The sequence below is a fragment of the Photinus pyralis genome, unplaced genomic scaffold, assembly GCF_008802855.1.
Source record: "Photinus pyralis isolate 1611_PpyrPB1 unplaced genomic scaffold, Ppyr1.3 Ppyr1.4_LG8, whole genome shotgun sequence".
Lineage (NCBI taxonomy): Eukaryota > Metazoa > Arthropoda > Insecta > Coleoptera > Lampyridae > Photinus > Photinus pyralis.
The window spans coordinates 16,903,908-16,927,392 of NW_022170819.1; the positions used below are offsets into that span (position 1 = coordinate 16,903,908).

General features: G+C 37.0%; 3 protein-coding genes and 1 pseudogene across 4 annotated transcripts; 2 read left to right on the forward strand and 2 right to left on the reverse strand.

Moving 5' to 3' along the window:
- Positions 1–208: 208 nt before the first annotated feature.
- LOC116177661 (epsin-2) lies at positions 209–9,976 on the reverse strand. 2 transcript variants are annotated; one of them, XM_031496687.1, is made up of 5 exons: positions 9,839–9,976; positions 8,814–9,612; positions 8,644–8,761; positions 4,405–4,828; positions 209–575 (listed from the first exon to the last, which is right to left on the reverse strand). In XM_031496687.1, exons 2-5 carry the CDS (start codon positions 9,596–9,598, stop codon positions 229–231), a joined length of 1,674 nt encoding a protein of 557 aa, XP_031352547.1. In that variant the 5' UTR covers positions 9,599–9,612; positions 9,839–9,976; the 3' UTR covers positions 209–228. The 2 variants fall into 2 exon arrangements, with proteins under 2 accessions (XP_031352547.1, XP_031352546.1); XM_031496686.1 differs by having other exon boundaries at positions 9,835–9,976.
- Positions 9,977–14,333, forward strand: LOC116177664 (7,8-dihydro-8-oxoguanine triphosphatase-like). Its single transcript, XM_031496690.1, has 2 exons — positions 9,977–10,111; positions 13,769–14,333. The coding sequence occupies exon 2, from the start codon at positions 13,781–13,783 to the stop codon at positions 14,267–14,269; it is 489 nt and encodes a 162-aa protein (XP_031352550.1). The 5' UTR covers positions 9,977–10,111; positions 13,769–13,780; the 3' UTR covers positions 14,270–14,333.
- Positions 10,323–11,141, forward strand: LOC116177663 (annotated as a pseudogene).
- Positions 14,295–15,383, reverse strand: LOC116177662 (nuclear pore complex protein Nup85-like). Its single transcript, XM_031496688.1, has 4 exons — positions 15,224–15,383; positions 14,959–15,176; positions 14,594–14,912; positions 14,295–14,547 (listed from the first exon to the last, which is right to left on the reverse strand). The coding sequence occupies exons 1-4, from the start codon at positions 15,313–15,315 to the stop codon at positions 14,331–14,333; spliced, it is 846 nt and encodes a 281-aa protein (XP_031352548.1). The 5' UTR covers positions 15,316–15,383; the 3' UTR covers positions 14,295–14,330.
- Between the last annotated feature and the right edge of the window lie 8,102 nt (positions 15,384–23,485).

Here is a 23,485-nt window from a genome sequence, read left to right on the forward strand (position 1 = left end):
AAAATTCGTTAATCACCTTTTCGTTACAAGCATCATGTTATCATTATAATTATAGTAATGGTAGTGTAAAAGGTCAGACATCGACCTCCTACTACCACCTGCTACCTTTAAAAAATTACATAATAGACGTCTAGTGCCAAGACAATAAAAATTTATATGAAATTTGCACCATTTCAATAAAGTTACGTAATTGGTGTTAGTGTTCGTGCACGTCCTCCTAAAAGTGGGTTACGACAAAAACGGATTGGCTTGTTCCGGCTTCATCCAAGGACCGCTTAAATTGGCGTTTGTACTCGACGCGGGAGCCCACGGATCGTTACTCGCCTGCGTCTGACCCAAGTTGCCGGCGCTCGACGCGAACTGCGAACCGCTGTTAATGGGCGGCGCGTCGCCGGCGTAATTACTCGGATATGTGAAGCCGAGCATGTGCGATCCGTAAGTCGGCGCGGACGTTCCCAGCTGCGAGGCGCCGAAAGGCGGCTGCTTTATTTGATTTATGGTCGGCTTGGGCGGTTGGGGATCGGAGAACGGATTGACAATAGCCGGAGGTGCGGTCGACGCCGTCGTCTGCTTAGCTGAAAATTCGATTAGGAAAGTTAGGATGCCAAGATGGAAGAAAAGGTAGTGATATATTTGACATGAACAACAAAAAGCGTCATGGCAGAAACTAAGGTCACAATGTCTATTAATTGATTTCGTTGGAGTTGGGGTGGATAGAGAAGTATTTCATAATTGCACCAAGAGAATTAATTTGAAACTCTAAAAAAATTAAGTAAAGTCCCTTGAAAATAAGGGCACCAAATTCCACGAGTCATCATCTCAATCAATGACGGTTGTTTATGTATATAAAGTAAGAGTTTCGTTAGTTTGCGAGCACGTCATCAATTCTGTTTTTGTGAACGCATTAAATATTAGCCTGCGAACGGTGATCTCAATTTCGAATTTCTAAATCAAGCAAATCTCTAGAAAGTAAGAAAAATACAAGGCAATGTAGGAAACCCATTAGCGATGTTGATGGTTGCACACAAGCACATGTGACGCATCGGTTAGTGCTAGGGATACGGATACTGGTCGCTTATGTATCTGCGACTGGTAGCAACTAAAGACAACATGGCGGATCAGCGACCCAGCCCAGCTGTTTTATCGTGACCAAGGGCTTGCACAGAGAAACGGTGCCAACATGTGTTATACCATGCACAAACCGGGTGAGCTCAGAATAGTATAGGGGGTCAAAACTTTACCGCCTGGACCAAGAGGAGAGAACCTCAGCAAATAACCTAAATCCTAAAGGCCCTCTTATTTTTTTAATATGAAACATGAAACAAATGAACAACTATTGCTCATATTTGGAAAAAATAGTATTGCGATTTTGCAAATTAAAAAATGTCCTGACTTTTACTCGGCTGTGGCTAGTAAAATACTCATCCGATTAAAAATATTTGAATATGAAAGTTATAGGAAATGTTGTGCTTTATAACTCTTGTAATAACTACTTTTAACATAGGTGGCATTAAACAGAGAAATTATCGAAAAACTGAATTTTCATACTATTTTTCCAATGCGGCGGCGGTCGCTCAAGGTCGCAAACTCATGGTATTATTCAGGACCCCTAAATATAGTAATCTACCAAGTTTCAAAACTCCTTGATCTTTTGCAGAAAAACCCTTTTTTGCCTTTTTTTTTGACTGGACTATATCCACCACCAACCACAGAAGTTAGCAAACTGTCAGCGAAAAGGATAGCAACTCCTTCTCGGATGTGATGCCAATGCGCACCACCCTGTATAGGGCAGCACTGACATAATACTAATAATTTTTTCTTATTTATTTATTATAATTATTATTTTTTCTTTTTGATTACTATCATTTATAAAATTTACTCAAGAAAACTTGATCAGACAAACAACATACAGGCAAACACTAATCGTTACTTGAGTTTAATCCGTGAGATTGGTTAATCAGCCTAGACCTGAGTTCTGACAAGAAAGACTGACCATAATAATAATAATAATAATCGTCATTTATTGGAATAACGGAAACAAATACAAAATAAGAAATATAAAATAAAATAAATTTTTAAAAAAAAGAGAAACAATGTTAAACAAAAAAGGTGAAGTTCACTACCATCTGTTGTATCACTTCACTCTGCTTCTTTACTTCTTCTTGATTAGTCATAGTCTCACGTAGAAAAGAGGCGACAAAACTAAAGAGCATTGAAATGTACCGGATCAAGCTACAGGCAGTGAGAGAAGGGGGGGGGGATCACGTTAGACCAAGGGCTCACTTTCAACTCACCTCTGGAGAAAATAGCAAACAAGGTCCCTGTGGACCTGTAGGTAAGCGTTCTGGAGCACTGGATATACACTAAAATGATACCAGTGACTTCGTATGCGTCACTGGTGTGGTGGCATAAGACCTTTACCAAGAAGAACATACTGATACTTAACAAGGTGCAGGGCAGAGCTTGCTTTGGAAGTACAGGGGCAATAATAACGACCCCAACGGTGGCTATGGAGACCCTCTGGATCTTATCGCTACTACATGTGATAATCAGGGGAGAGGCGCTCAGAGGGGCATACCTCATTACGTCCAAATAATAATGTCGACCTTGCTAGCCAAAGACAAATATCTACCAAAACATTTTTTCTAGTAATTGGTTAATAGAAGTCGATGTAATGGGTATCCTACCCACAATGCAGCACTATCTGTATGGCTGCCTACATACACTTGAAATCAGAAATCTGTGGCCCTGGGTGATTGATTTGTGAATCAAGTTTAGACAAGTTTTTTTATCGATTTCTCACACTTGATAGATGTTAGTGTTTTAGCGTATGTCTGAAATTGATTCAAAAATCAATCAGGCAGCTCATTTCAGGTCTATGTATTCTCTTCTATTGCTTGCACTATGTAAACATACTTAGTGATGACGTCATAATACACCAATGACGTGCGTGCAAACTAAGTAAAATCCTACTATAATACAATAACACATAAGACATAAAGAGTGTAAGTTTATACCGGGATAAGGTCTAAAATTTGTTTCAACCATTTTACAATAGGATAGATTTTTGAGAGCGCAACGGCCGCCATGTTTCTTCCAGATTTGAATGTAATAAGATATGGAAAAGATGGATATTTCTAATGGCAACTCATTTTTATTGAAAGAATGCACCATTTCATGTTGTAAATGACAGTATAATACCTACCCATTCTTTTACGAAACAAAACGAAAAATTAGAAAAATGTAAAACTCGTGTAACAAATACGAGGTGTTTTTCTCTAATTCCAGAATTACCTTTCACATTTTCTTAGGCATGATACAGTGGAAAATTTTCAAAAGTAAGTAATGAAAATGCTACGTGTAGCTTACTTATTCTAGAGACTTTCATGTTGAAAAGTTTTAAATTGTGAATGTTACGATTTTGATAAAAACTTCAAAACATTTAAATACATGGTGTTTCAAATGAGGGGGATGATTAAACAACATTCTACATATTCTTTTAAGTAAAAGAAGGTTTATATATTAAACTCGATGAGGTAATAACCTTTAGTTAGATTAAGATTGCGAAAGTTCACATTTTAAATAAACAATGGTAGTATGTATCTTTTTTAATTAACTTACCACAACTAGGCTCATAAAATGCATATTTTAAAAAACGTATGTGCTATTTTTGCGTGGATTAAGAATAAAAGGGATTTTAGTTATGACAAAGTACACATTTAAAGAAAGCTGTAGCGGGTCTAAGATACCCCGAAGTTTTTAGTAAAGTGTAATATTATGAATGCGACATAACCACAATTGTCTCTACATGTTTATATTGCACACCCATTCGGAAACACAGCAAGCGGATTACTGTAGGTTATCACACAATATAAGTTTACTAAACATAATTTTATTTACAAAAACTCAACATAACCTACACGTACAGAATTAACTCAAATTCAAATCTGGAGGAAACATAGCGCAGCCAAGAGAAAAGAACCCTATGGCCACACTGTCAGAATAAAGCCACTGTCTTAAAAACTAAAGTCACTAAATATAGAAAGTACCGCAATCCATTGGGCTCGTGTGTTAGAGAGAGAACGCATGATTTTTGCCCAAAAATGGCGGAAGTTACCAGATTCTAGTAACTTTAATGTTAGGGATTGTTCCACCTGTTTGTAGATATCTGTATATATTTTTAAAACATGACAGTACTATGAGGTTAGGTTATAAAAAATTACAGCTATTCAGATTTTATTTGTCAATTTTTTTAAGTTGGCAGCAAATTTGCCCAAAAATGGCGGATGATTGCGGTACTTTCTATATCTAGTGACTTTATTAAAAACCAGTAAAGAGCGCCATCTAATGATGTAGAAAGAAAAAAGGATCATGCCATATGACGAACATCTACACGGTACTTACTCGTCGCCGTTACTAAATTATCTAAATTAACAAGGCCGGCGTTGTCACCGAGAAACGATTGAGGTGTTCTCTTGGTCGCCCCCGTGGATGGATTCGTATCAATTGCTCCGAGACTTTCGCCTAATAAGTTAACTTCGAACGGATCGGGCGTATTATTGTTACTGTGTGTTGTTCCGTTCGTTTTCGGTGAAGTGCGATTTCTGTTCGTGATCGCGTCGAAATCTTCGAGGTCGGTCGACGAGCTCTGGCTCGTAGGCGACCAGGGATCACCGCGCGGTATGGGAGGCACTGAGGGCATAGGCATTCCATTATGGGGATTCCACGGGTCTGCCTTCGGAGGCGGCGCTAGTGGTGGCAGCCACGGGTCTTCTTGCGACGAATTGTGGGTGGGAGACGACAAAGCGTTTCCTTGCCACGGTTGTACCTGACAGAAAAATATAGAATTAGGTCATTTTCAAATCGCCAAATGTGTAATTGACAAGGTGTAACAGACAACAGTAATTTCGTAATAAAAAAATTATACCTTTATCGATTCATATTGAGATTTAAGAGCACAGATGAGTTATTCAGTCAAATCTGTAAAAGTATTTGCGTGTTGTATTAAAAGGTCTTATTTGGCCATTGCTAGAAGAGCATTTGTTATAGCGTTGCTAAGTTGAAATTTAATTAGTTTCAAGATAAGCACGTACTTTTCGACGATCAGTAAGGTGTGCAGTTTATTTTGAAACTGGCGTTAATCAAATTTGGTTCTCATTGGCTATTTATTTATGAAATCTGAAAGGAGCTTTTTCTACTCCTATACTTTAGTTGATATACTTTTTAAACATTTGCTACTTGTACTTAAATGTACTGTCATTTCGATTTCGATCTTTATGCTATTTTTATGCAGAAAATTTAGGTCTTTTGGTACTAGTACTAGCGGCCACGCATTTCAAGTCCAAACAATGGTATAAAATGGTACGAACTGACTCATGAGACGTACAAATTTCAGTGGCTATCTCTCTCAGGCTCAGACGACGTGTTTCAGTCACCAATTCCTTTACTTCATATTTTATATGGCGTCGAATTAATTAATATTAGGTGGAAAAAGTACTAATATTATTCCAAGAGTGCTTTTCCATACACAACAACAATTGATCAAGAAGTAGAATGAATTTTGTCGTAATAATCCTGCCTTTGTTGTTGTTATACCTTTCCGTCATAATTGTGGAAACACAAGCCGTTTATCTGCATCTTCCTGTGACGTCACAGTTTTATATGTACTTAAATTGAATTGAATATTCGTTCATTTATTGATTTAGGATAGATTTTCCAGTTAGAAAAATTATGCTTAAATTGTAACCTATAACGTTTGCATCATAAATAAAGCGGTAATTGATTTTAAGATATAACTCAAGTAACGTATCGTTTTTGATCTTGATGGGACTTTCAAATTTAGCGTTTTATCAGAGCCCATTTTTCTTGTCAAATTTACTCAAATTATGTTTTGGATATACCGATAGGGGTCAATCTCCACTTGAAATACAAATATGATTTGTTGGTCAGCATTTTTTATTATTCTGGTTGGTATTTCATACTACAGGTAGGCGATCACAAATCACCATTTGAAGAAATTTTATAAGCCATGGTTTTTTGAGGTAGCCATTTCTACAATGGTGGTTTGGCGCATTTGACGGAAAAACGGGGTTTGCGGAAAGTTTAATTGCCAAGTTATTTTTTAAGATATCAAAATAATTTCAAAAAGTGTATGTTCAGCATGAAATGATCTCAAACTTACATTATTTTAATTTCCCCATCATGCAAGAAAGTCAGTCGGAACTATTCTCAAAAAAAAATTACCAAATGCTTTTTGTTTTGTTGTATCTGTGCAAATAACATTAGATAAAAACAAATTCCGCAAATTTCGGTTTTTCTGGCATATCTTCGGAATCGAGTTCGGAAGTAATTGGAATTTTCTGGTTTTTCTTTAAAGCATATTAACTCTTTTGCGCAACTTTTCCGTAATTTGACCATCTTCGTATCTTCAATGGTTTCCGAGATCCCCATTAAAGACATCCCGAATTGCTCCACAGATTTGTATGAATTTTTGTTGTGTAGTTGACAGGTATGACAACACGTCGTCAAGTGTATTTGATACCGCTAGGTAATTATGGGACTGGGAGGTGAGACCAAACATACAGTGATATTCATGTAGAAGTAGACATAGGGATTTCCAATGTCTACATTTACATGATAAAAAGTCTCCTGAAGGACGCCTAATTTTATGCAACCAAAATAACTTCTTGAAACAAATAAAGATCTGGCTGTCATATTAATTATTAATTTGAATATTGTTGCTTTAGCTTCACAGAAAATAAATCTCTTAGGCTCCTTTAACTGTTATCGGCACTATACCAATTGGAAATCAAATCAACTTTTTCTTTAGTTGAATACATCGCACACGAACCGAAATTAGAATAGAGAAGTCAAAGCGATAATATTCAAATTAATTAATATGACAGGCAGATCCTCATTTGTTGTAGGTAGTTTCTTTGGTTGCATAAAATTAGGCGTCTATCAGGAGACTTTTTGTCATTTAAAAGTAGCCATAAGAAATCCCTGTCTACTTCTACATGAATATCACTGCATATCCCACCAAGAAAACGAGGTTTCCCAAAGGCGGAGATCTGCTAGTTAATTTATAAAATTTTTTAAATCGAACTGATTAAAGTGCAAGCATTGAATAAGCACCTTAAAGAAGTATAACGCCCGTGTTAACTGATGAAATAAGAAAAACTGCCCAGGATTCGTCCCTCTGTTGTGGGGGAAAGTGAGCCACAAATTTAAAGCTAGTTACCGACTTAGATTTCTTTACTTCTTTAAAATTCCAACGTTGCCAGATTTTTGGCAAGCGCTTTGAGTTTGAACAAACTAGATTAAAAGATTTAATAAGCTTTTATTCAATGCCAATAACAATATTATGTAAGGGAGGATCAATTTGAAATGTAAGATCATGAGGAACAATAAAATAAAGTAAAAATGTAGTTTAATCTAATAAAAAACCAACAAGAACTGTTCTAAGGACCATTATCTTTACATAGTAAACAATCAAACGTTACCTAGCTCCATATAAGTATCTGGTAAATATGACAACACTGTTCAACTCTGATAAACAAGGAAAACAAAGGGCCCCTAAGTATAACTGGTTTCCCTGTTTAAAATAAGTCATTATTTACCGCCCGAGGTCAAATATACATCAATATTTGTGGTAATTAACCACTTTGCAGTGTATGCAACACACCTTACACCAATTTCAGGTTTTCCTATGTAGTTATACTTCTTTAAGGTGCTTATTCAATGGTGCAAGTAATTAATTAATCATATTTGAGATGTGTAGATGTGTAATTCATTTGGTATTGAACCAATTATTCCCGATTATGGTGCAAGTAATTAATTAATCATATTTGAGATGTGTAGATGTGTAATTCATTTGGTATTGAACCAATTATCTTTCCCGATTATTGGAATAAATTGCCTTGTTTTTTTAAGTGAATATAAGGATAATTGCATTGTAGTTGAATTGTCACTTAAAAAAAACTCACTGTAGGGTCTAGTTCCAAAAACCCAACTAACCAATTGCATTTGTTGTTTTTATTCATATTAGTATTAACAATCATTTCAAGCATGAAACATAATCAAAATGAAATTGAGAAATTGTCTGGATGGAATCTTGCCAAAAATTAAAAACAACAATGAGGCCAATGTTCACATTAGTGTTTGTCAGTTATTCTTATAATTTCATTGTAGGCTACATTACAACGCGGTTTTTTATCATTAAAAATTATCATTAAGTATCATGTTTATTTTGTAAACAAGCAAAGCAGGTGACTGTTCAAATAGTCACAAAATTCCAGGGTCAACCTTTAAATTCCATAGATTCCTCGCATGGAAAGGGACTACAGAGTACCGACCCCTTGTTGATACTACTAATATTTAGCTCAATCCACTACTGAATTTGCTTGCAACCAAACAAACCATAGAACTTAATAAATGAATTACACCTGAAGCAGAACCACTGCACAGGTGGTGAAGGCAAAGAAGAACTAAGTTTACACATTGGGTCAAAGTTACAGGGATCAATGTAAAAGTTCATAGGATCCTTTGCCCATCTTGCTGTTTATTAAAAGATGGACATCTGCCTGACAGGTCATGATTTCTCAGTGTTTGAACTCTGAACAAAACATGTTCAAATGGAATTACCTGAGCTCGTGGCGGTGGCTGAGGAACAACCCATGGGTCACTCGCCGCAGTATTGCTGGTTAAATTCACATCTAGTAAATCGAGAACGTGACTCTTCGGTTTGTAATCTTGATGAACTCTAGAAGACAATCGACTGAGAACACAAAACAAAAATACTAACCACAGCATACTTGAAATCTTGCTGACTTTGACTAAGAGCAAGCTGCAGTCGAACATCGTCCGATCGTTTCTTCTGCTCCTCTTGCTCGGCCTCTTCGCGTGACATTGCAAGCGCCAACTGCAACTGTAATTCCTCTTCGCCTGCCGTTTGTGGCCGAGCGAATTCCAATTCCTTCGGTAGCTCGGCCGAATCTTTACTACCATTCCACCCGCTGCCTAAGCTACTAGCACTACCGCCGCTACCACCACCTCCACCACCAAATGCGGGAAACCTAGGGCTGCTTGGCGTATCGAGCCCGCCATCGCTACCGAACCCGCTCGCCGTCTGAGCGAACCTCTCCTTTGCCTTAAGAGCGCGCGCACGCTCGTTCTTCAATCGCTCGTCGTCCTTCAACAGATTCACCAATTGCTTCGCTTTCTCCCTAACATTTTGCCCTTGATCTTTACCTTCCTCGAGGTACTGGAAATCTTTCAAAGTCTGTATAACGAAAATATTTTCTTTGCACTGCTGCCCGACCTTCTCCGAGCCCGTCTTAATTAAATACTCCAAGAGGACTAGCGCCTTATACACGTGCCTCCAGTTACGGCCGTTATCGTTTAACCGTTTCCATATCATTTGCATTATTTCGGTGAACGCGAGCACGTTGTAAGTCAAATCGGCTATCTCGGCCATTAGAGTGCTGCTCGGTCCCCAGTGGTCGTTCGACGTCGCCTCCCTAACCTTCTTCTGCGCGTCCGAGTAATTGTGGGCCACATTCTTTATAGTTCTGCGAAGACCAGCGACGTTGACTTGCATTGTCAAAAAATCATCTACAATGAATTTGTGTCACTTGCAAATCTAATTAAACTTCTATGTATTCTACTGGCAAGATCAATATTCTATTAATAAGACATTCCAAGTGCTGTAGAGAATTATAACTCGTTACAAGCTCTACAAATGATAACAGGAATTAATGCGGAACCCCTGAATCACCCATTTTTTTCGTGTGTCAGTAAACAAATAGGCCATTTTCCAGGTAGCGGTCGACTTACCTACCAAAATTAAAGATGTGCAAAACGTCAAAGGAGACCGGTAAAAGACACGTAATCCCTAGAATGAAATGTACAAAGGCCCTTTTCACGAAAATAATCACTTGATGACACTACAAATTTACTTTCTTGTAATATTTTTACAGCTGCAATGACACTTGACTTTTCTTTTTTTTATTGCGCATGACAAATGTGACACTAACAGGGGGGACGTCGCGAATTTTTCACGGTTTTCCTTCTTTTGTGATGGGAAATGTGTTGGGGGGTCAACAATAAAATGGTAAGCCAATTTGCTATTTCACCCTAGGGTTAATTTGATCAAAAATTGCACATAACTTTCGGGGTAATTAGGCAACAACGCATACATATTGTCGAACAGAAAAAGTTGAAAACCGTGGCGAAAACTAGAAATTTCCGTGAAATTATTGCGAATTAAAGTTACTCTTTGATTGTAGGTAGGTGGTAGGTATATTTTGAATAAACAAATTTGGATTAAAATTGTTACATTTGTGTGCAACTTGCAGTGTTGTCACGTATACCTTGTTATCTGATTTTAGCCTGTTATATAATAAATAGGGTACTTTCACATCGTTACGAGTTACTTGTTGGCCTTCGTTCGCCTAGCCATAGGCAACCAACATAACGCGTGTGTATTTGGATGATTGAGCTAACGCGCATTGTCCCACTCTCTCCGGACTGGAAAAGTGACAACGTTGTTTTATGTCCTCCCTCCATTAATAACCTCAAAAATCTATTCAAATTTTTGCCAAGATTTTCTGTTTATTCTGCAATTATTCGCCATGAAACAGAAAATATACACTTTAGTATTTGTGAAAAAGCAAAATGAAGTATTACTAGGTTTAAAAGTTCGCGGTTTCGGTGTGGGACTGTGGAACGGTTTCGGAGGAAAAGTCGAGCAAGGTGAAAGTATCCAGGAAGGTGCCAAAAGAGAATTGAAAGAAGAATCTAATTTAGACGTTGACAAGTTAAAACATGTTGGTATAGTTACGTATAAGGAGGACTTTTGTCGTGCGATTGTGCATGTTTTTACAACGCATAACACTACTAGTCATTTGAAACCGAGCGAAGAAATGAACCCGGTCACATGGTATAATTTTTCCAATATACCGTATCAGAAAATGTGGCCAGATGCTAAACTGTGGTATCCTTACATGCTGCGAGACGAGCATTTCCTAGCCGAAATTACGTATGTCGGCAACAAAATAACGGAAACACTAATCACACCTTGTAACGCAAATGAAATACAAACTGTACTGAAATCGTTAGTTTAATAAAACAATACCGAAAGATATAGGCGTATAGTTTTGTTAGAATTTATTTAGTTAATTACATTCCTTCCTCCTTTTCTTTATTTCGGTTGCTGTGTGTCTGCGAGTGCAATTAATTCAGCACATAAAAAATGAGTTGCAAATTTCCTGTCAAAACAGTATGCTGTTGAACCCATTTAAATTCATTTTCAAATCTGCTACAATTTAAGACATGTATAGAAACAATCCGGGATAAAAATACTGTGAAGAACTACAGGACAGTGGCAGATTTACCCAAGCACGTGTGCTTTGGGCCTATCTAAAAAAAGGGGCGAAAGATATGTATTCAATGAACATCTTTCAATGACAATAAAATTATCATGGATGAATCTGGCAAAAATATCTTACATAGGTGCGGTTTAGTTTTTTTTTTTTTGGAAAAAAATGCATAGCTAATTAAATGCTCTAAGTGCCTTTTATATCTAGAAGAACCTCAGAATGCAAAAAGCCTGGAAACCTCTGGCAAGACTTCAATTTTTCGGGAAAGTCTTTACATGCACCGAACAGTACTATAAAAGGTCAAGCAACATACTTTTCAGACCTTTTTCAAGCCTTTTTTGGAACTAGCTGAGACTGCAGGCCGCTTAAAGAAAGTGCACCTAGAAGGCTTAGACAGAAGTACCTTCCAATACTTTTCCATGGTATTCTATGCCTTTCCAAACTGTCTGGGCCATTTCCACAGCTCTCTATAGGTAGTCTGTCTCACCTGAACTTTACGGTACAGGCTCGCTTATGGTCAACAAAGATACCAATAATAGTGTGGGTGCTTAGGTCCAAAAGTGAGATAAAGTTACACTTTTGAGTAAAGCTATGAAAATTGGCACATATATGCTCTTTGACCCTTCCTCTTAATGTGCTGACGTGCCCACGCCCATCTGTTCCTGGAACTCCCGTTAGGGGGAGCGGATTGCCTATCCCCTAAGAGCTGTTTCCTGAAAATGTGGACTGCTATCCATTTTTTCGACTCTACTAAGCTGTTTCTATATTGCCTCTTGCCATGCGCAAAACCGACAAATTACGGTTAACTACTAAATAAAGGTAAAATGGAGGGGGGGGGGATTAACCCCTGATACCCACACAATATCCAGTTTCTGGGTTCATCTAAAACGCTGCCGAAATAGCCTAGAAAGCTAGGGAAAGTGCGTAGACCGTTCAGTGAACGCCCAAAAATGCTTGTAACGGTTTTGAAAAAGACTTTTAATAGCCTTCAAGTGCTTTCCAGGGGATTTTAGTGCACCTTCCAAAGCTCGCGGATAATTTACAAAACAATAGAATTAGAATACTAAGGAAAGTGTTGGAGTGCATTTCCCCCCCGCCTTTCTAGGGGAGTGAACTACATGTAAATTGTATGTGTGGTGAGCCTAGAAAGTCCTTTTCTGGGCATTGTTTGCATTTCTCCGGATCTGCGTCCACACCTTTAATTTTTTTGAAAGCATTTTAGACAACAATTTTCAATGAATAATCATTTATAATACCCTGGAAACAGAAGATGACTTACTGAATCCTTCGCAACATTTAAGGACTTTCTAGGTATAGAAAAGGCATAGGAAATCACGGAACCATCCCTTTTCGGTTTCAGTAAGTGCTTTCCCGAGCGTCTCAAGTCCTTCCTAGATTTTCCAAGCCTAGATGAGTGTAGAAAGATCTGGAAATGGACAAAAATGCTCTGAAATGATATATAATATTATGGATAGCGTATCAAGATGATTGTTCAAATTTTCCGCCTTATTTTCACATTGCAAGAATTAGCAATTTCAATTACTTACAAATAGAAACCTGTTGCTGTTGTTATAATGAGATACCTATAGAGGACGTAAGCAGGGATTATATAACAGACAACAGTCATTTTTTACAATTCTTGTGCAAGACTATAATCGACAGTCTTCTAATTAATCCTATTTAATATAGGCAGAGCTGGGCAGTATTCGATTTTGTAAATACTTTTTAGTATTCAAATCCTTTAAAGTATTCAAATACTTTGTAATTTTATGGAAGCAGTATTTGTATTTGTAACTCAAATACTTTCACAAATATTTAGTATTCGAATACTTCGCAAGGTATTTGAATACTTTGAGAAGTATTCGAATACTTCGCATAGTATTTGAATAGGTAACCTTCCTTTTTTACCAAAAAATCGACTACTCCAAAATTTCTCGGGAAAACACTTTTTCTTATTAATTTTGGTGCGTAGAATCCAAAACAATTCGTACTTTTTCGATCAGACTTCTCAATCAAAAGTTATAGACTAGAAACCAATTTCGAAAGAAAATTCAAAGGGCTGTAACTTTTGAACTAGTAGCCCAATCTTGGAACTGTTTGAAATTATGGATTCTACATCAGGCCACATTCTATAAGAAATTTTTTTTTTCCGGGTCGATCTGAGACAATTTTTTTTGCGGGCCTCAAAAAAAGGCAGTGTATAACCTTCCTTTTTTTTTTTGAACGTTTGATTGTGATATTTCCCGACTTACACTCGCACTGTATATTAAACTAAAATCAAGCATGTTAGTGGCAAAATATCACCTATCACACCTTTATGCAAATGACACTTTGGAATCGTTAAGTTTAATAAATCAATACCAAAGAATACAAACTCAATTTTTTTTCAGGTGTAACACGAAATGCACACCACACACTACACGCTGATTTTCATAAAAACCCAAAACCACGTGCTGCTGGGATACAAGAAACGCGGGTTCGGTCAACAAAAATGGAACGGTTTTGGAGGAAAACTGGAAGAGAACGAAACCATATCGGAAGGTGCAATTCGCGAATTATTCGAAGAAAGCAATTTAGTGGTGGAGAAACAGCATTTACATTACATGGGCGTTGTTACTTACGATGATGACGTTCACAGAAGGATTGTATATATTTTTAGCGCTAGTCAGGTGGAAGGCGATTTAAAGGAAAGCGACGAGATGAGACCCCAATGGTTCGAGTTCGAAAACATTCCCTATCATAATATGTGGCCGGATTCACAATTTTGGTTACCGTTAGTATTAAATGATCATCACTTACAAGCGCGTTTTACTTACAACGACTACAAAATTTACAAGTACAACGTTGAGCAATTGGACGTGATACCGGATCTCATACATGTTGAAGCGTAATATTTATTTGTTAAAAAGAATGTAATTATTTGTTTTATTTTTATTTAAAAAAGAATAGTACTCAGGTGTATTTTTTATCCAATTGCATTTCATATAAAAGGGCACGAGACAGATTTCTCGCAGCACCTAATCGAATCAAATCGATTTTATCCTTCAGCTCGGGAAGTTCACATTTTTCTTCTAGACTATGGAGTAATGTGTAAGTATCCGTAGATGAGATGACCATAACGTTATTTTCCAACAAATTTATTGCGTCGCATAGTAATGTGTCCCAAAAGCTAAAACAAGAATGATGAATGTGCATTTCTACAGTTGATCACTTACTATCTCGGTGTAAGTTTCGATGCGAGCAAAGAAATGAGTATATTTGCCGCTTCCTTGTAATTCTTTAGCCGATATTCTTTGTGAAATTCGAAGTATTTACCTAGAAATATGAGCCGATCGCTAATGAGCATCGAGGAACCTAAATTGTCGAGCAAATCTTCATTCAGCAATACTCCCGTTTCTTTGTATTTGCGCAAAAATTTATCCGCAATAAGTGAGGTAAATCCGCCGTCTTGCGATTTTAACCCCCAAGTCAGAGCATTTCCCAAACGTCCTTTCGATATGGAATCCATTGTGTGTACTTTACAAATGCTTTGTACTGAAATTGGCCAGTTAGTTACTAGACGAGCATCATTTTTACCAACCAATTTGTGGCATATCTCGCTTGTGAGCCTCGCGTATTATTTTTTGCGTGCGTGCCTCAGATTTCAAGGGCAGTGCGGGTAGTAAAAGCTCGATTGTTGACAGTCCTTCTGTCGGGCAGTGATCCAGATAATTCAAGCCCACTTGCCACAGTGAATGGTGGCCCATGAGCAATGTGCCATAGTCTAGTAGGAAAGATTCGCGTAGACGACTGCCAATCCTAAAATTGCCAGATATTACCAATGTCCTGTGCCGGATAATCCTTACACTTTGGTTTCATCACTATATAACCCCTCAAGACGACCGGCATGATAAAGAAGATCGACTAAATGACTGACAAACCATCCATTTTCGGACATTTGTTGTATTTCTTTTATCACCTGTGCCAAACATGTCAGAAAATTAAATAAAATTAAGCAAAGGTAATTCTACACTGGAGACTGGCAGTCTTTTACAGAAGAAGATACTAAATCGATTTTCACCGTTGAAGGGGAAGCTAGTGAAATAATAAATACGCAGTTTTTGCACATTTTTTCCACTAAAATAGCTTATGTAGCAGCATAAACTAAAAACAAACTGGTAGTTGCACTAAATTTATATTTTTATTTTTGCTTTATGTTTGAGTGGGCGGGGTTTCAGCCAAGGCTGCTCTACCATATATTGCTCTACCAGCCTAACCCACTATACATTTACAAATATCTATCCCCGAACCCGGATTCGAACCAGAGACCCTTAGCACCAACAGTTCAGCTTTAACTGAACTTGCGCCACACGGGCCGGCAAAACATAAGCTTGCCCTAGCATACAGAAGAGGGTTGTGTTTCTGTAAGTAGTTTAGCAAGGGTAAAAAATGTTTAGCGCCCTAATTTAAGGCGGCTCTGCAGTGAATGTTGAACTATCCGCAAAACAGCGAATCATTTCTTTAAGATTTTGATTTTATAATCGCATTTAAAAAAAGGGCCGACGTCAAATATTGTAGCTATTAACCAACAGAATGATTGTGCGTAAACCAAATTTTGAAGTTTGCCATAATTTTGGAAATAACTAGTACAATTGATAAAGCTTGTCTTTAAGATAACGACGCCTCTATAAAACATACAGACATGGGTTTTGGCGATTTACAACCAGCTAACAAAATTGTATGATTGTACATAGATATATCTTTTTCAGCCCTTAAATTAACAACAAAAATTGGGGAAAATGTTTTGATGACATGAAGTATTTCACAAATTGAAAGCACAGTTAGGCAACTTAAATTACACCATACACCCGCCGGCGAAATTGTCATTAACTGGCAATTGCGAATTAATCCTATTCATTTTTCTAACAATAGCTTTAGAGATTGGGCTATTCATTATTATCTGCAATGGAATTCACCGCCTTGGGCTTTGTCCGGCATCATTAACACCTTCCTATAATTAGATAATAATGTATTTGTTTACTGGTTTCATTGATTAGAAGTTTGTAATGGTAAGATTCTTGTGGATACCTACTTCTGTAATTACACCAAGTATTAGAGGCCGTGTCACGCAACCCGATACCTAAAAGTATTCAGGCTTTCATTGATCAATTAAATCTGACAATGTGTACACCGACATAGTTTTTCTTGACCTATCGAAAGAATGATCTTTCACTTCTGGTTCTATCGCATGTCGATATCAACTTCTTTTTTACATAGAACACCCTGTATTTTCCAAATCTACATGAAAATTTACGCCGTTTGATACCAATTTCCCTATATGCAGCATCAAAGGATTTCAGGTTATTCAAGATTTTGAACATTTTTGATGTTTGGCTGTTATCCTATTGAGTCCTGTATCTATGACTCCGTTGACTTCAATTTTAAAAAGTATTCCAAAATCGGCAGTACTCACTTGCTGCTGCGTGACAATGATTTAAATTTTGTTCGCCCTTTTACAGGGTGTTTTAAAACGAATGGTCAACTTTATTTAACTTCAACCCTTAAAAAGTTGATTTTTTCAAACGAAACATGCTTTATTTTTTTGCACTGTCAAATGTCAAAAAAAATCTACATTGATCTAGTATTACATTGCCTATACATATCATTCTGTTATGCTTTCCGTTTTATTATAGATTTTCTAAAATTGTGACCGTTATGCATAATTTTCTTAGGATGCCTTGAAATAAATGCGTTAGTAAATGTTATTTTACCAGCATTTGAGAATTTACATGAAGAAAATTATCAAAGTCCTCGTTTGAGATCGAAGGGACTTCAGCGCATTTTTGTGTGGCAGATCAGTATTCTATTAGCCACTTTCGACTCAACCATCAATAACAGATCTTGTCGAAGGCTAGTAGCTAACCGCTTCCCACTTTCCGCGTGTACCCGCAATTCGCTTTTAAAGATTTGACTCCACCATCAGTAAGATCCTGTCGGGGGCTACCACATTCCCTTTGACGGCACCCACTTCCGACGTTCCGTTCACCCGCAATTCGCGTTTGAAGATTTGACTCCACCATCAGGAAGATCGTGTCGGGGGCTACCACATTTCCGTTGACGGTACCCCCTTCCGACGTCCCGTTCACCCGCAATTCGCGATTGAAGATTTGACTCCACCATCAGTGAGATCGTGTCGCGGGCTACCACATTCCCTTTTACGGTACCCACTTCCGACTTCCCGTTCACCCGCAATTCGCGTTTGAAGATTTGACTCCACCATCAGGAAGATCGTGTCGGGGGCTACCACATTTCCTTTGACGTTACCCCCTTCCGACGTCCCGTTCACCCGCAATTCGCGATTGAAGATTTGACTCCACCATCAGTGAGATCGTGTCGTGGGCTACCACATTCCCTTTTACGGTACCCACTTCCGACGTCCCGTTCACCCGCAATTCGCGTTTGAAGATTTGACTCCACCATCAGGAAGATCGTGTCGCGGGCTACCACATTCTCTTTTACGGTACCCACTTCCGACGTCCCGTTCACTCGCAATTCACTTCTATTGGCGACACGAGAAAGAGAGACAGCGATTCGAGATTTACGAAACGTTAAACCGCGTGAGTTCGCAACGGAAGGTAAAAGGCGCCTGACTACTTCTCGAAGACGCGCGCGCGCGCCTCGCAAAAGGTCGTTAATTTCGCCCCTATGACAAAAAACAAAATTCCGCGCAGGAGTTGTGCGCGTTTACAACATCTTTCCGACGACACCAATTTCAAAAGAATCGGACCAAAACTGTAGTAGAAGATAGGAAAAAACTGAAAAACTTCACGTTAGTATACTACGCTCGAGGATGACGCCCAGATGTCGCCAACCCCACATCATGTAGCCATGTCCCTAAGGTTGACAAATTTAACGGCCCTGTAGATACACGTACACCCGTTGCCTTTCTACAAGAGTTCTTCTACGCGCCCACATTTGCTGCCAGCCAGCCAGCCAGCCAGCCAAAGTGAGATTAAAAGCTACTTTTTACAAAAAAAATTTTTTGCAAAAATGCGCTAAAAACAACTGGTTTCAACATGACGGAGCGCGGGCTCATTCTATCCATGATGCTTATACATACGACACTGTATATCTTTGACGAACATTTTTTGAAGATAGGAGCCAGATGTCCGTGGCGTTGGCCTCCTAGAACTTATCAGATATAACGCCTTGGGGTTTTTTGTGTGGGGTCATATAAAGACAACATTTACTTCACACCAGTTGCTTTTCGTGAAGAACTGGAAGAGCTTTTGATGGAATGGATTAGAGAGACGACTACCAACGGAATTAATCGGAAGATCCTATTATGTATTGAAAAAAACGGTGGCCACGTAGAACAAAACCTCAATTGATGTTGGTTCTTTTATATTGTCGTTTGTTATTATTACCTGTTTCTGTTTATTATGTTTTCTTTATTTAACTTATTATTCATCTACCATCACTATCAACTATAGCTATAAAAAGGTCTGACAAGTCTTCTAACGATATTTCAAAGCTTTCTAAGAAAATTATGCATAAGAGTCACAATTTTAGAAAATCTAAAATATAACGGAAAGCATAACAGATAGGTAAACGGAACGTAATACTAAATTGCTATAGAATTTTTTTCGACATTTGAAAGTGCAAAAAAATAAAGCATGTATATCTGCATGTTAAAGTTGACCATTAGTTTTAAAACACCCTGTAAAAGGGCGATCAAAATTTAAATCATTGTCACGTAGAATCAAGTCAGTACTGTTAATTTTTGAATTTTGAAAAATCTTGAATTACTTGAAAACGTTTGATGCTGGGTATAGCGAAATGTGGTATCAAACGACGTAGATTTTCATGTAGATTCCGAAAATGTAATAAAATACAGGGTGTTTTATTTAAAATAAGAAAGTTGCTATAGACATCCGGTAGAACCGGTAGTGGAAAAATCATGATAATATTTTGTTTCGACAGATCATAAAAAACTATGTTGGCAAGTAAATTTTCAGATTTAAATGATTAATGGAAGCCTGAATACTTCTAGGTAACGGTAATGGTATTTGTCTATGACTAATGTAGTCATTTCAAAATAAATCCAGCTCAACAAATTACAAAAGAAAGAAAAGAGGTATTTTAATTCATTTACTTAGGTACTAATTGCTTTGTTATGAATGAATAGCACCTATAGCCTGCAGCGTTTTAGAATCCACATTGGAAACATCAATAATTTGTATAGTTAGTTGCCTACAAATTTTTCTGTCTAGGCGCAAGATCGAAATCTTAATTCACTGCAGAGACGCCTTAATAAAAATTTTCATTAAGAGGAATCAGGACTCCGCATATTAAATGCCTAAACATCTCTACGTTGTCCCTATAAATTTAAAGTATGACAAAGGTATTTTACTGATGTGATGAGTGATATCGATTCAGAAAGAATGCCGCCGTGCTTCTCTAATGCCACTTTTTTAAAAAAACAATCGAAAAAACAAAATATATGGCGTTAAAGTTGCGACATTTTAGTGATTTTTAAAGATCAATTTCTTCTTAAAAAAGCAAAAAATGAAAATTTTACTATTAGAGAGGCATACATTAGCTCTTTATTTATTAGTATATACAAAAAGATCATTAAAAAAACAGTCCGTTTTTGTAATTTTATGGGGAGAACGGAGGCACTGTTTTGCAAATATTTAAGTCTGTATCTTAGCGTCACATTACGGCAAATTACCGAACTTTTATATAGACAGAGAAACTTGTGAGACAAATGCATTTATGGGAGGTGCTAAAAATGCAAGGAAATTTATGTGTCGGAAACCTTTCGCTCGCTTCATTTGCGTCCAAGGCAATTATTACATGGGACACAAATGTGAGACAATTCCGTGCAAAGATAAAATTGTTGTACCTACAAAGTAGCATTGAAATTATTCGAAATTGATTGTTGGTTAGCACAATTTTGAACCCTCAAATTAACAAGTTTTTATTAAAAGTAAACAGTATTTTTGTTCTTCAGAATTAATGTGCGTAATTTGCACATAGGTATAGGTATGTAATTAAGGTTGGTCTTTCCGTCAGAATGTTTGCAATTTTTTTGCTACATTTCGTACAACATTCAAATTTATTTATATAGTATGTCTCAGACCTAGGAGTAATAAACCACCCGGCCTACGAAAGAGTATAATTATTTTTACATAGAAGTAGCGCCGTAGCGGATAACAAATATTTTCCACCAAACATATAGGTATTTGAAGTGAGAAATTAAAAATGTGCAGCAGCAATGTATGGGGATGGTACCTACTTCGGCAATACATGCTGGGGATGTGAGCAGTCATAGGCGTGCGCTGGTATATTTTCCTTATTTCTTAATTCTTTATATAATTACTGCGATTGACGATTATATTGTATACTAGTCCAGTCAATCTATTCTGTCCCCCTAGAAACCTTCATATAAAATTTCTGTCAATCAAAAAATAACTGAGTAGAAGTAGATATTCTGCTGATTAACATACCAAAAAATGGATCTCCGAAAATGACCGCTAATATTGTAAATTTATTAAAAACGATTGAAAATTCACAACACAATGCTTCGAACACTGATAGTTGCACTTTAGCTTGAGGTAAAAATACCATTTTGTAGAGAAATTAATTGTCTTTAAATTTGATGTGGGTATTTATGTCATACAATCCCTTTTTTTATGTTAAAAATTCTGGAAACTTTCCAACCCCGATTACACCAAAGCGTTAGGGTCGACCCAGTCTAACCGTGAAAAAATTAGTGACAAGCTGAAATTTGGTAAATAAGTTGATTTTGGAGTCCTTAAAATACCACCAAACCCCATAAGTGATCCGCCGTGTCTGTCACCTCCAAACTACCTTTGAAAGGGATTTTTTTATGTTTTTTGTCAATATCTTGAAAACAACGCTATTTGCAAAAGAATGTGAAGATAGACAAATGAAAGCGTAGGTTTGGTGCTGTACCAGTGGCGAAGTTATAATGTTAATTTTATTTTAAAAAATTAATTTAATTTTTTATTTTTTTTGTGAAATCTAGAGAAATTTCTCAAAAATATTTAGGTAAGAACATTCATTTCGTGCCTATTCTAATGAAATAAAAAATCATAACAGTGGCAGTACTAATTTTTTTATGTCATCCCTTTTTTAATGCATTAAAACGATAATATATTGTAATATATTGTAGTCAGTAGGTATCGATCTATGCAGTGCAGTAGGGTAACTTATTATGAGGTAGTGTAACTAAAATACGATCCGTTTAGGCAAATGAATACTTAACATAGCATAAGTTTTTAATTATTTCTATACCTATATTAATTCGTCAGACTCTATAACTGTCTACAATTCTACAAGCTAGGGTACACTTTAGACCAATTTTTCGCCACGAGCAAGCTTTTTTGCAACCGCCTGACGAACAGTTGCAAAAAATTTGCTTTAGAACCCTTTCGAGGTCCATGTATGTCTTGATCCACTCCTGCATTGGTAAGTTATTATTCAGCCATGTTTGAAACTAAAAAGGAAAATCATCCGGGTCAGTATTACATTCCAGCTTTGAGGCCTTTGTAAAGAAGGTATAATGAAACTAGAGGAATTGAAGCGATAGAGTCAAATAAGAATAAACTTGTAACAAATATAGCAAACGAGCTCCTGGATCACTGAACATCTTTTCCTTGGGTGATGATAAACGAAATACTGAAAACAGAATTGGAAAATTCGAAACCGTTCGGGAGTTATCTTGTCCACATACGGACGGACGGACGGACAAAAAGTCCAAAATTCTGAACTGCTAGGAGCTTCTTAATAATATAATTAATCTTTTCAAAGAAAATACTTGTTAAAAGTCCTAAAAACGCATGGTTATTGGTACTGAGCTGCCTTTAGAGCCGGTGGAAGCTATGCTAAAATAAAATCCTTATTTAAATTTTGCTGTACTACATATTGCTGGTAAAGAACGTCAAGGTCCTTAATCTGTCATTTGTTATATTTCTTCCTTGTCTACAGTAGGTATAGACAAAATAATATTTCCTATTTGTTGAAAAGCCCAGATGTGGTATCGCATTCAGAAATGACGTGCATGGCAAAAATAACATTTTTAGAGGTCCTAATTTATGTTGACATTTTTAAATATCCATGACTTTATTTGGTTTTCAATTTCCTGGCCGCAACATATATAAATTTTGTTTGGCATAGTGACTTAATGAACTAAATATTTTTGAAAAATTTGTCTTTATTTCAATCAGAAATTAAAACATTAGTCTTTTTAAAAATAACCAAAATTAATATCATAACTCCGCCACTGGTACAGGAAAATATATAGGTATAGGTTTTATAGGAAAATATGCTTAAATTTTTCTATCTTCATATTTTTCCCTAAATAGCTTTGATTTCAAGATACGTATTCCCAAAAAACAACAATAGGCATTTTCAACCCTTTGAGGGTTTTTTTAAGGGTTAGGTGGGGGTAGGGTTTGGTGGTATCTTATGGAACTCAAAACATGCGTTTACCCTGATCGAGTTTCAAAGGTGATCTTTCGTACCCGCTTACGCTTTCCAATAAATCAATTCATGACGAGAATTTTATTGCAGTTCTACAGCAGAGCCTCGGAGGGAATCAAACTACTAACTCGATATCTAGTAATAATCCAGGCGTTAGTGGTGCGGGAACCACAAATTGTTCTTTTACAATAAATGTTAATGTTCCAAATAAATAATTATGGTCAAATTTATGTTGGAGTTTTTAATGAATTGTTTGAAGATGTCAAATTTAGTGTATAAATAACAGTCCGGTAAGTGTTGCTTAGCGACACTTACGGACGTAAATTGATAGTAATCGAACATCTACGGATCAGTATGAAATAAAAAATAATAAATCGAGTAAGTACCTACATATGTGATATGTGTAAATAAATTCCTTATTCAATTGTCTATTCATGTTACATTGAAATGAAATGACTGAACTGAACGGAGTAGGTACTATACGCGTGTAGGGTAGGGATAGCACGTTATACTTTATCATTTTTAAGCTCCACCTTTACTGGCAGTTTCGAATACTTCGTCTCCTACCGCTGCGTCCCTTAGAAAGTACTGGAGCAGCTCCCGATTACTCTTAATAA